Source organism: Empidonax traillii, unplaced genomic scaffold (assembly GCF_003031625.1).
Source record: "Empidonax traillii isolate 1590-97213 ecotype Southwest subspecies unplaced genomic scaffold, ASM303162v1 scaffold102:size1114253, whole genome shotgun sequence".
Lineage (NCBI taxonomy): Eukaryota > Metazoa > Chordata > Aves > Passeriformes > Tyrannidae > Empidonax > Empidonax traillii.
Window position 1 is genome coordinate 803,994 of NW_020955295.1, and position 12,517 is coordinate 816,510.

Here is a 12,517-nt window from a genome sequence, read left to right on the forward strand (position 1 = left end):
GTTTACCGATCTTTCAGATTCTGGAGTTACTCTTGATAGAGTGTGTCAGTTTGTTTAGCTTGCTTTTGGAGCTTTTACAGATCTGCATGATGTGTCCTGTGCAGATTTGTGTCTGCTCATGGCATGAGCCAGAATAAATGGAGGGATGGGATCTGCCCTGGCTGCTGTAGGGGATTTTGCCTTGTCCCCAGTCTCCTAGTAAATCAGTGCCCATTTCTGATGGGATGCGGCAGCAGGTCAGCATCCTTAGGTAAAGAAAGGCTTCCTGAAGTGAGCAGCAGTCACAGAAAGTAAATTAATGGAAGCTGGCATCTGCTGATCTCTTTGACAATAAGGAATTCCGCTGCCAACATTTAGAAACCATTGGAAATGGTCTCCATTGGAAACCAGATTTCGACTTTCTGCCCTGGGCTGCCAGAAGTATTTCAGCATAAAATGCTAAAGTAAGTTGAACTTTCAATTATAATTTCAATGACTGTCTAGTGAAATGGATTAATGCTCTGGCACTGCACCTTTGAGGCTTTGGCTCGAATCTTGTAGGATAAAAATCTGTCTGCTTTGACAGTTGAAAAGGTCAGAAGTGAAATAATGTCAGGTGGTCTTAGCCCAATTCAATGTCTCGATTAAGAAGTAGATATAAAAGTTGTTGATGTGGGATATCATACCAGATCCTTTGAAAAAATATAAATATTTTTATTTACATTTTATTTTCAAAATTAGATGCCGACAGCTGCATTCGGGAGAGGTGGAGCTCAGCTCGCACTTCAGGAACACTGGATTGCGAAGTGAGCAAAATGCAGGTTACAATATGCAGCATCTTCAGCTCAAAAGCTTGATTCCAGTCGACTTGAAATTGATTTCCTGATATTTGACTGTGTCAAGCATAGCTCACTTAAAGATTTTTAAAGTTTAATTTGGGATTTTTTATTAGCTGTGAGTGTACAGAATTATGATATTTTTCTCACTGTTCAGGCAGGGCAAGAGGTCTCTTCAATTTACTTTTTGAAGCTGCTGCAATTCACTTCCTAAGCTTATTAAATAGAATTGTGGTTAAGGAGCAAAACACGGATATTTGCAGAATGCATTTTTCTCTTATTTGAATACATACTTATATAATTTTATATGCTAATATATAAATATAAATTGTGTCTCCAGACATCCCTGCGGAAAGGTCACTGTGCAAGAATTTGTGGCAACAGTAACAGGAATTTCTATTGGGGAAAAGGGCTTTGGGCCATGCATTTCAGTGATGGGGATGGTGCCTAACAGGGCTCTAGAGCACCTTTGCTGCCTTTGATCTGTCCCAGCCCCGTTTTTCCCCAGCCATCCTCACGTGTCGGACAGCCTTGGCATTGCTCCACCAAGTGAAGTGGCACATTTTCCTTGCTTATTTTCAATAAGAAACACAGGCACAGGAGAATGCAAATTGAAAATCAGCTGTCATGGTATGCTACATAAATTACCCAGTTCTGGTTGGTAATCCATTACAGATGATTAAATAAATGAGCGCTTGTGTCCTGTTCGGCGCTGGTGGCATCTTTGTTTTATTTAATTCCCTGTTCCTTCTCTGTGTGTGTGTATGTGAGGTGAAGTGGGGTTTTTTTTCAAGTTTTGTTTCCGTCTTGAGGCAAAGGAACCACAGTCTCCGTGTGATCGTGATGCAGTGCTAGAGCTGATGGAACTGTACATATGTTGTAAAGATTAATTGGCATTCAGTTAGGCCCCATAAAGCGTGGCACGCCATGCATTATCCTCTGCCTTCAGCCTGTGGTGTGGTTCAGTTCACGTGGTGGGCACAGGCTGACAGGAGTCTATTTCTGAAGTGTTACATGTGCTTTTTAGTAGGCTGATCTTGCCACTTACAAAACCCCCGAAGAGCTTCGGGGGTTCGGACGCGGCTCAACGTGGGGCAGTCGTAACGCGATCTTGCTTTGCTCTGCTGAGATCTGCTAAGTGAGAGCCCAGGGGACCATTGGAACCACAGAATTATCTTTTATTTGCTCTATAGATTTTTTTTTTTCTGACCAGAAAAAAAAAGAAAAAAAGTAATATATCACCATCCTCACCCTACAAAGACATGGGGTTTAATTGTCGTGCGGTCCCACAGGGCCGGCGCTGGCGCTGCCGCCGTGGGTGTCGGGCACGGCAGAGGCCAAACCCCCTGAGTGCAAACCCTTATTTATAAGGGAACAAAGTAGTAATTTTGCAACTATCACGGCTCAAATGTGGGACCATTTCCCTAGCAATAAAACTATTACTCTGTAACTGTTTACTTATCAGGAGACCATTATGTGATTGATGACCTGAAAATGGAGGTTATCTTTCAATTCATTTGAAATGCAAACTGACTAGAAAATCTATAGTTATTGCAGCGTATTTTTAAGCTAAATCAGGCACCTACATTGACTTCCTATTTACATTTCTTTGAGAAGAAAAATCACATAAAAGCTATCAAGAAACACATTTCACAGCAGGCAAATTAATTGGTTTTACTGTATTTGAATGGAGGGTTTGTCAAATAAAACATGCCATGACAGTTAATAGTGTCATTTAGAGGCAGAAAATTATTGGCTTATTTGTTATTGGATAAAAGGAAGGCAAACACTTTGTATTAGGAAGTTTTAATGTGTTTAAAATCCTCATTAGGGATTTATGGACATTCTTGCTTAGCATAGCGCCTCATTAATTTGAGGCTAAACAGTTACTTCTGTGTTTCAATTCCAATTTTTTTTTCCCCTTTTCTTTAATTAGATCTCGCATTAGAGTTTGGTCTCTACACCACTGGAGATGTAGAATTAATTAATGTGATTTATAAATCTAATGGAAGTGAGTTATTCTTAGATATCTTTTCATTTTAGTGAGCGGTTTAACTGCACACAGCATAAGTGCACACAGATCTAAGAGATTTTGGGAGCTCAGGAAAAGTATGCGACTTCTTCATTGAATACATTTAGCAGCGTCCCTTGGCATTAATAGATCAAAGCGTTTTAATTAGAAATGTAACTAAAAAAGAGACCATAAAGATCCCATTCAAAATCAGATTTTCTTTGTTCTAAGTTCTGTACTGCCCAAAAAGTGTTCTTTTAGCTCCCCTTTTGTATGATAACCATGACATTCGGGGGTAGTTGGAATTTGTGTGTGTTTTACTATTTAATGAACATAAGATCTGGCTCTTAATGTAGTCTGAATTTGGACACAGTCACAATAATGACATAATCATTGATTGTACTGTTTTGTTAGTAATAGTAAAAGAAAAACAGTTTTTATTTCATGTAGGAATTTCACTTATTTGATTGAAGTTTATGTTAAATATTTATTTGTGTAGACTACTTATGCTAACAGATAGTGTTGGTATTTAAAACCTTAAGATATTTCAAAATACATTTGTTTTGTTTCCCCTGGAGCAGGAACATGTCCTTGCCCTTTGAATTTTGGCCCTCTGTTCTGAAGATAGTTTGAGGACACAATCTACAGGTTGTGACTGTGATGGAAGGATGTATGAAAACAACTAATTTGCAAACAAGCTCTGAGCAATTAATTTGGGTCCCAGCATTGGCCTTGCAGCTGTGCAAACTGCTGTACAAATTAAACCCAGGAGTATATTTTTCTGTGACAAAGCTCATACCTGCTTTAAAAAAAAAAAAAAAAAAAAGTGGAACAGGTAACCAACACAGCCACCCACTGTACCTTTGTAGCCACAGTAAAGGTACTGTCAGATGTAAATACATATTTAAAAAGGTTCATCTTTAAAACCTCTGAAGAAATGTTGCAGTGTGAATTCATGGGGTCAAATAATGCTTCAGGTTACACTGATGCAACTTCACTGACATCAGCGGAGTTTTAGTCGTGTCACGAAGGCCACAATCTGACCTGGCGACTTTGCTACTATTTTAGCAGGAATTTACACAGCTCCTGCCTGATGCTGCTCTCGTGCTGGTAAAATACTGGGAACAGACACCACATTCCACTAATGTGAAATAGATGTAATGGAGTTCCAATTCCAAGTTGTATTACATTTAGGGGTTTTGCATCATTTCCAAGAGGTTCTCCTCTATGGGTTACACTGAGAATAAATACGGTGTCTAATTTACATCCCCCTAACTGAGGGCAAATAGACTTGGAAGCCAAGCTCTCTTCATTCATGCACCTTCTATACATGCACCTTCTATATTGCTTCGCTGTCTTTGGAGAAGTTAGATTTCATTCACACTGGCAAAAGGAAGACAAGAAACAGACACTTGATCATTATTTCTGCCACATCATATATCTCACCACACCAGAGAGTTGCATAGTCTGTTAGTCAGGCTTTGATGTTTCCAGTGGACAAGTGCACGGTGGCATTTTAGGTCAGGGTGCCTTTTATCATCACTTTAATGGAAATGTGTAAGGTAACCTCTTCCAGAATAAGGTGAAAATGCCAAGGCACATAAGAAAATGTACTTATTTTATGTAAGCAAATAAGTACTTGCAGGCATTGGAGGAGAAGGAACAGAGAGGAGGGAAGGAAGAAAAAAAGTTTGACATTCCAAATTTCCTTGCTCTGTGTCAGCACTAAATGGTTGCAACAGCCTTTGTGCAAGCCAGTGTTTTGATCACAAAAGTACTACAAAAGCCACTTTTGATGGGGCCTGGCTTAATACTGACATTATCAGTTACTCTGGTTTTATCATTATGGCGACTTTCTGAAATATTTTATTCAGAATATTCCATAAGTAGAATGTGCAGCCTTACCTACATTAAAAAACTCCCAGGAGACCTTGAAGTGAGAGATCACTTTATCAGACTTCTCTCTCTAATAGAGTTTGGCAATTTACTGCATGAAAATAATGGTGAGCCATTGAGTATAAATTGAACATCAGCATATTGTGCTTTCGTGGAGACTATTTCATGCTGATCAACATTGAAATGGTATTGTTAAAAGAAAACATCAAAGAAATGGAAAAGAAAAAAAATGTGCTAAATACAGTACACACTGGGAAGAAGAAGAAAAATACAATTGTCACATCCAGGTCAGTCTGGTTTAAAAGTTGCTGTAGCAGAACTAAATGGCAGTGAAAAAACGTTGTCATTACAGTTGGGCTTGCCTGGACTGGGAGGTTGTTGTAAGCTGAGTTCTTTGTAGGGAGATCAAAATGCAACTCCTTCCAGTCTGTGGGGTGTTCACCCCACCTGGTGTGACTGCACTGGTTTGTCTGGCTCTTGGGTGACTGGAGAGAAGCGTATTAGAGTCACTGGCTTTTGTAAAGGGGAGTAAAGGGGAGCTTTGGCTTCTGAATTTTTGGGAAGTTCACTAAAATCAGTGCGAGTTTGGTTCAGTCACATTTTGGACCACACTAGTAAGCTGTTTTTCCTAGCTAATGTGCTTTACTCAAGGGGAAAGGCATAAACTTCTCCATCCAGCACTTGAAGAGCAGCTCTGACTGCAGGCCAGGCTGTCTTAGCTTAACAAATGAATTCACTTGCTCCTTAAAACTTTTTCATATGTTCAGATTCTCCAGTAAATGCATATTTTACACAACTGCTTCTGCAGTATTTGTATTAAGGGGGAACAGAGGAGCAGCTCTCTGTACTTTGTTTTAGGCAATAGTTTTTCTTTCTCTTCCAAATTTTTATATATGTAAAAAGTATATATTTTGACAGACTTTTTAATAAGCCCCAGGAGATATTTTGGGGGTAAAAATAATGGGAAATGCAGTCTTCTCATGGTATGTTGGTTCCAGGATGGTGGAGGTGCTAAAAGAAAACAGTGGATATACATTATTTGGGACCCACAAATGGCTCCCTTGAGAATGAATAACCCCTTGAAAAACGTATATGTTTCTGAATACCAAGGCAGCAATTTTGTGGGTTTTTTGGGTTTTGTTTTTTTCTTTTTTTTTTTTAATAGCACCATATTTTGACTTCATTCAGTTTCCTCCAAAACACAATAATATAGCCCTAATATATGTTGGTGGTATCTCCATAAATACACCAGAAAAAGTGTAACATCAGGTTCCAATATTCATTCCTTACTCTTTTGCTCTTCCCATTCTTGTGGGTTTGCACTACAGTTACTAAGGAATAGTCAGGGTCCTCCCATCTAGTGGGATTAGCTGGCATCTTTTTCAGGTAGTGACCCTTTTTCAGGGAGTGACCCTTTTTGAACAAAATATTGCCAGAGGAAAGAGAGAGAAGCACGAACTGTGAAACAACCCAAGGAGGTTTGAAGAGTGGGCTCTGAGCCAGAGGTGAGAACGTTACTTGCAGTAAAGGCACGTCAATCTTTCTCAGGAGGAGGGGTGGGTAGTCAGGTGGCAGCTGCATGCAAGGAAATACTGATGGCAATTAAAGGAAAGCTGGCATTGGAAGGACATGGGTGACTCCTCTGTTCCAATGCAGGTGCAGTGTTGGCTGTTCTTAGACCTGTAACAAGTGTGTCACAAAAATTGAATCACAGCTTCATGTAGGTTGGAAAGATGTTTCAAAGGTCATCAAATCCAGTGTCTTGTACCTGGAAACTCTGCTATTCTTAGTGCTGCTTGATCCATTTCCCACTTGTTAACCAGAAGAACCAAGCACCCAAGCCTGGCAGGAGCTGGAGGCATTCGGAGGACAAGGCTGCTGCTGACTGTCCTCATTTTGCTGTTTCTGGTTTCCCAAGTGTTTTCCTCTTATCACTGTGTGGTGCACACTGGAAGTGATCAATCAAGGCTCATGTACAGGATCTTTTCATGCTGGCAAGTGAAAAATCAATTTGTGTTCGAAGGAGTAAACGGTAGTATGAGCTCCATCTCCCCAGAGTCAAAATGGATTCCTTGATAAAGGAGATGGCAAGGAAAGCTGAGCTCTTGCTGTATAAGCACATAGGTGCTCATATGCAAGAAATGAGAGTGGTTTCCTACATTCCTTTTACATGCTACACTCACCTTCTCAATAAAACAAAGATAGGAAGAGGAGATTACTTGTTGAATGCCAATCGTGCATCAATAAAACCAGGGGGACTGTTCATGAACAGTTTATCCAGATGAAAATGTAGTCGGTCAGTTCTGGCAAGGACATTATTCACTGTGTATTTCTGCTTTATGGCACCACATTTGAATTTTCAGAACTATTCTGACAAGTCTGTCGGAAGATTGTGTTGCTGTCGTTTCTGAGAAACGTTTGCTGTCAGATGTAAATTACAGGAAAAGGACTCTTTATATTATTTTTCTGTGCCACAAAAACAAAATCTGGTCTCATGCAAGTTGTAAATTGTCCAGGAGGTAAGAGTGGTCAAGGAACTGTTGAATGAATAAATGGAAGGTTAGATTGACATGACTCATCAGATATTGTAGCCATTTACCTGATGTCATTTGATCTGCATAACATTAAAGGCTGCTATTCCCTCCCTCTTAGATTTCTGCCCTGTTTCCCTCCCTTTAAAGTTCAGAACTGAGACACCCAAGCCATGCATTAGACCTTTGGTTCCACATCATTTAAGCTCTTTTCTCTCTCCTGTGAGACCAAAAAGCGAAGAGAGCCTTAGAATACTGGGTTGTATTAGGTGGAATATTGTGACTATGTGACCTTTCCTTTTTTTTCTTTTTAGCAAACAATATTTAAAAGTAAACATGAAGTGTTTTGATGCAAAAGAGTTAGCCAGATTAAAAGGAAATTGGAAGATGAGTTCAGTGTAGCATGTAGCTGTTGTGAAATCTTCTTGCTTTGATTGAAGTTTTATTACCTCAGTACGTCTGTCTGCAGCTTATGTAGCATTCCCTGGTTTTCAGTCTGGGGTTTGTGAATGCACTGCCAGCCAAGAGAAGAGCTCATGATGTGAATTGCCACCACTTGGTCTTGAGGAAGCCAAATTCCTGGAATCTGTCCTTCCAGCTGAGTTAGACCATGCTGCTCACAAAGGAGGAAAAGCACCAAAAGCGTGCACAAGGGCAAGCTATGCCCTCCCTTTTAGACTCTGTTTACTGATGAAAGCTGAAGAGGAGAGTGGAGGTGTGTGGAAGGGGGGGGGGGTGTAGAATCACATAATGGGTCCTGAAATGCTTGCTTTTCATTAGGTTGGGAAAGGATGAATCTTGACTATGCTACAGGAGGAACGTGGCAGTTTATTAATGGCAATTCTAATAACAGTTTGTTATAGTGCTAGCACATGGTGATGAATATTGTATCTGCTCTGTTTTGTTCTGTCCTGATGAATCTGTGCTTGGATGCCACGGTGTGCCATGTGGGCCTGCTCACACTTGTTAGCTGAATGCAAGTGTTTATGGACAATTAAACTTGCAATTTTTGATTCACACTTTGAAAGGTTGAGAGGTTTTTTTATCTTTTTTTTTTTTTATTTATTATTTTCTGAGATAGGCTGAGTTTCTAATAGATCTGTGCCTTTCAAGTCTCTTAAAATGTGCAACTGCAGCATGAATTTAGAAAAATGGTCTCATTTCTTTAGAAATCCATTAATAGTAATGTACTGAAAGGCTCTTACATTGATCTTCTTTCTGATAGCCATGTTGTAATAATTATTCTTTTAATGTTTGCATCAATCTAAATGTTTTCCTCTTTGTGCTAGCTCCTACTTGGATCTCCCTATATGACAATCACAGCACTTTGACATCTTGCATTACTTTAATACCAGTGATTCAAAACAAAGCAATGCCAAAGGGAAGAAAAGTTCTGTCAAGCCATTAAAATCTTCTTTGCCATTAACACAATTAAATTGATGCATGAGCATTTAAAGTTATTAGCAAGTGCTGCCAGCAGAAGCTGGTTGTGATTGCATAATAAATAGTGGGCTTTATTGAAGTAAAATGGTATGTTTATTGTTATTATTATCATTAGCTGTAAAGTAATGTAAACTTAAACAGGGCTGTGAATTGTCAGAGGGCTGTGAGACAAGAACATGTTCTGCCCTGTATTAATATCCAAGTACGCAGTCATCATTCTTCTGAACAAAGGAATACACGTGGTACCTTGGCTAACCATTAGAGCTGGCCAGTGTAATGGCAGGGAGGGGTGTTAAATAAGGAGAGAGCTTCTGTACCTCTGCTGCTCTCACTGTTCCCAGTCTGACTCACTCAGCTGGGTTTGGGGCCGCTCCTGTTACTGCTGTGAGAAATTTTGTGGTTGTTGTGTACACTGTAAGCTTATTGGGGGAGTATTTGTTTTGTTTTGTCATATTCCAACACACTTATTTTTCAATGAAAAAAAATGAGGCGTGTATTAGAGACACATGTACTCCCAGTGTCCCGCTGCACGTTGCGGCAGTACCCCTGCTTGCTAACCTTTTGGTTAACTGCTATTCCTCATGGAATGGACAGCTGGTGTGAGGAATGGAAAACACAGATTAGCAAAGAATTTACAGGTATTGAGAGGGAAAGCAGTGATTTAAGTGAAGAGTAGGGAGATGAAGGGAATCCAACGAAGTCCAAGTCGTGCGGTGTGAAGGTGGACTGCGTGCCTGTTGCAGTTCATGCTGACCATCCACTGGCGGTTCCCAGCCTAGGTTTGGTATGGGATTTGAGCTGAGTAGAAACTGGGGACAAAAGGTAAGGCTCTTTTCTCGGTTGTTTAAAGTGATATTATGGAAATTTGTAATCTATAGTGGATAAAAATCAGTAATACCCTTGCAGTGTAGTCATATTCACTTGGGTAATTCTTTACCAAGATGCAGATGAACTGTTGGGAATTCAGAGAACTGTGATGAAATAAGCCAGAGGGGAGGAAAATGTTGTTTATCAGGAAAGAAGGTAAAAGTTGAACATACAGGATTTGAGAAAAGTGGAGTATTATTCTGCGTGTCTGTGCAAACGTGAAGGGAAGTAATGAATTACTTTAGACTAGTGGGAGGAGCTCTGCAGAGAGGCTGAGGTGACAGTAAAGCAAAATTTTAGCCATTATGATCATAAAGTACCAAATAGCTTACAACACTGCTACATATTTTATTAAGGGAAGGGATGAGAGACTCATTTCCCCACAGTTGTTTGGGTCAGACTAGCCGTAGTACTAGAAAATATAGGGAGAATGTGCTACATTAGCAGAGCACGAACTTGGTGATCTAATAGAGGTCTTTGTGGGTTTTGACTTCTTTAACTATGTGGATTTATTCTTGAAGCTTAGTGCTGGCTGAAATATAGGTGGAAGGCCATGGTCAGTGCTTTTGGTCAAGCTCTACAGCAGATTAGGATGGCAGGGATTAAATTTAGTCATGAGTATCTTTTTCCAAACCAGTTAATAAGGTAGAAGGTTCAGGCAGAAAAGTCTCTCTGAATATTTATGGCACAAAGGACTTAGCTATGTTTTGGTATCTTCCTGAATATTGTCTCCTCCTCTCTTCTGCTTTACCCCCATGGCAAGAGCCCATCATAGCTATCTGCAAGTGCTACAGAATGGTTGTACATACAGGGCATGTCTACCTGTTGTTTCTGTATTTGTTCCCGGTATTTAAAGGTTTTGTGCTCTTTCATGCCCTTGGAATGAGGGATTGTGGCAAATGCTGTAAATATCATTTAACAAGTGTTCTCAGTTGGAATATATTAGTAGCACCACCACATGTGTGCGTGGGTATGGCTGTGTACATAGATATATTGCACCTTTTTAAGGGGAGAAGGAATAGCTGTCAAGCCTCTCGAGGTGGATTCCTGTGTGCTGTGCAGGCTTCAGAGGATACTTAACCTGCAACAGGCTGATGAAGTGAGGGACAACAAAATCAGCAACCACCCTTATAGTCCAACCAGTATTTTCCTACAGTATATGTTTAAGTTTTAAGAGCTGTCTGGACTGTTAGCCTATTAAACTGTAGGATAAGATAGTTGATGATAACAGCTTTCTCCAAACTGTTATCACCTCTGTCCTTTGCTGCAGCATGTGGCAAGTTAAACCAAACCTCTCCTTCTCTCTTGAAGGCTTCCGATAGGAGTAACAGTGGGATCTTCTTCAATTACAGAAGTTTCAGGCAATTCTGGTGCCAGTTCTCAACTGTGAGGAAATCAGAGTGCTTTATTGCTTCCAAAGTGCCGTTAGTAGCACAAAGCAGTGTGCAAGAGAAAAACAACTTTTGACAAAATGGGTCCTGCTGATGATTTATGTTGATCTGAACTGGAGAATCTGGTAGGCAGCAAGCGTGGATACAGCAGTCTTCAAACAGAGGCAGCTGCCTGTTAGCTCTTCACCTGTGTGGCTGTAGTCACTGAACTTTGCATCCAGCACCTGACTAAACATTTCTTTTTTTTTCTTTCTTTAAACTTAGGTTACCCTTCCCAATGACTCCAGTTGTGTGGAAGAAATACTGCGGGTGAGTAATACCCTTTGCATTTTTATCTTCTGTATAAATTTTAGTGCTGTTGTTTCATCTTTCAAGGAGAGGGTTTGTAGGGCTGTCTTTATTACTGTAGGTAAATGATAATATATCAGTGGGTCTGTATTAAAGAGACACAGCCAAGTGGTAGGCCCAGAGTGTGCTGCTTAGTGACTAAACTCAGTTCACCTAATATTCCGCATCTGCCAGCTTGTCTCAGTCAGGATTTACAGATGTTCCTGGTCTTTGTTACCCTCTCAGTCTCTGTGACACTATCCAGGACACATTTCTCTTCTACCCTGATGTGTAGGTGCCTTCACTCTCCTACTCACAAACTGACCTGCAGTCTTCCTCCTCCCCCCAGACTACAGATGCTCATCCTTCATGGTTTTGTTAAAAACTCAGACATCTATTCTGGGATCTCTGGTCAGTGGTTGAATACAGAAAATTACAACTCCAAGCCAAGCATGGCTTAATTGCAACAAGATTGTGTAACAAGAGAAAGGGGAGTGTGCACAACAAGTCATATGCCTTAACTTTAAATGTAAGATGGGCTTTTCCTCAAACACTCAACTTTGGGTTTCTCTCTTGGAAATGAGATTTTCCTGGGGGCAGTTCTGCAACCACCAGTGCCTCTTTGGGATCTAGGTTTTTATCCTCATGGATTGAATTTCCCATGTGTCAGAGCTACCTCCCTGGGATTGCCAGGCACCCTGCTGGTTTTTGGTGTAGAAGGGATAAAATTTCAGTGAGAATTTCTGCTAGCCATGTCCTTGTTACTAGGAGCTAATGCTGCAGACTAACCCAGACCTGAAATTGTGTGTGAAAATCACGCCAACTTGCTTGCAAAGACATGGATTTAACTCTTGCTTATAAAATAAAATAAGCTTCCCAGTATCCATTGTAATCCAGAGTTAAATAGTTTGAGAAACTTGCTCCTGCTTTGTGTACACACATTGTCTTGGGCTGCCAGAGATGTCCTGATGGGTTGGCAGTGTTGCTGCAGTGCTGAAGCAGCAGGAAAGCATTCATGTGCAGACCCTCAGTAACTCAGGAGTACCTGCATGTGCAGCCAGGAGCAGTGACTGCAAGGAAATAAATAAACATTTACTTTCAACCTTCAAAGTGAACAGGGGTTTATTACCTGAAGAACACTAAGGGAGAAAATGCAAAGGCAATGTTGAAAGGCTGTGTGAAATACTGGATATATTTTAAATATCTTCTTCCCTTGTTTATATATTTCAATTAGGT

At 40.3% G+C, this 12,517-nt stretch overlaps 1 protein-coding gene across 6 annotated transcripts in view; it reads left to right on the forward strand.

The window, feature by feature from the left end:
* Positions 1 to 12,517, forward strand: part of AFF2 (AF4/FMR2 family member 2) — a 329,690-nt gene that overhangs the window by 165,838 nt on the left and 151,335 nt on the right. For all 6 annotated transcript variants that reach the window (XM_027882169.1, XM_027882168.1, XM_027882172.1 and 3 more), the window contains one exon: positions 11,219 to 11,263. In XM_027882169.1, coding sequence (XP_027737970.1) covers positions 11,219 to 11,263 — 45 coding nt within the window. The remainder of the gene's footprint in view (positions 1 to 11,218; positions 11,264 to 12,517) is intronic.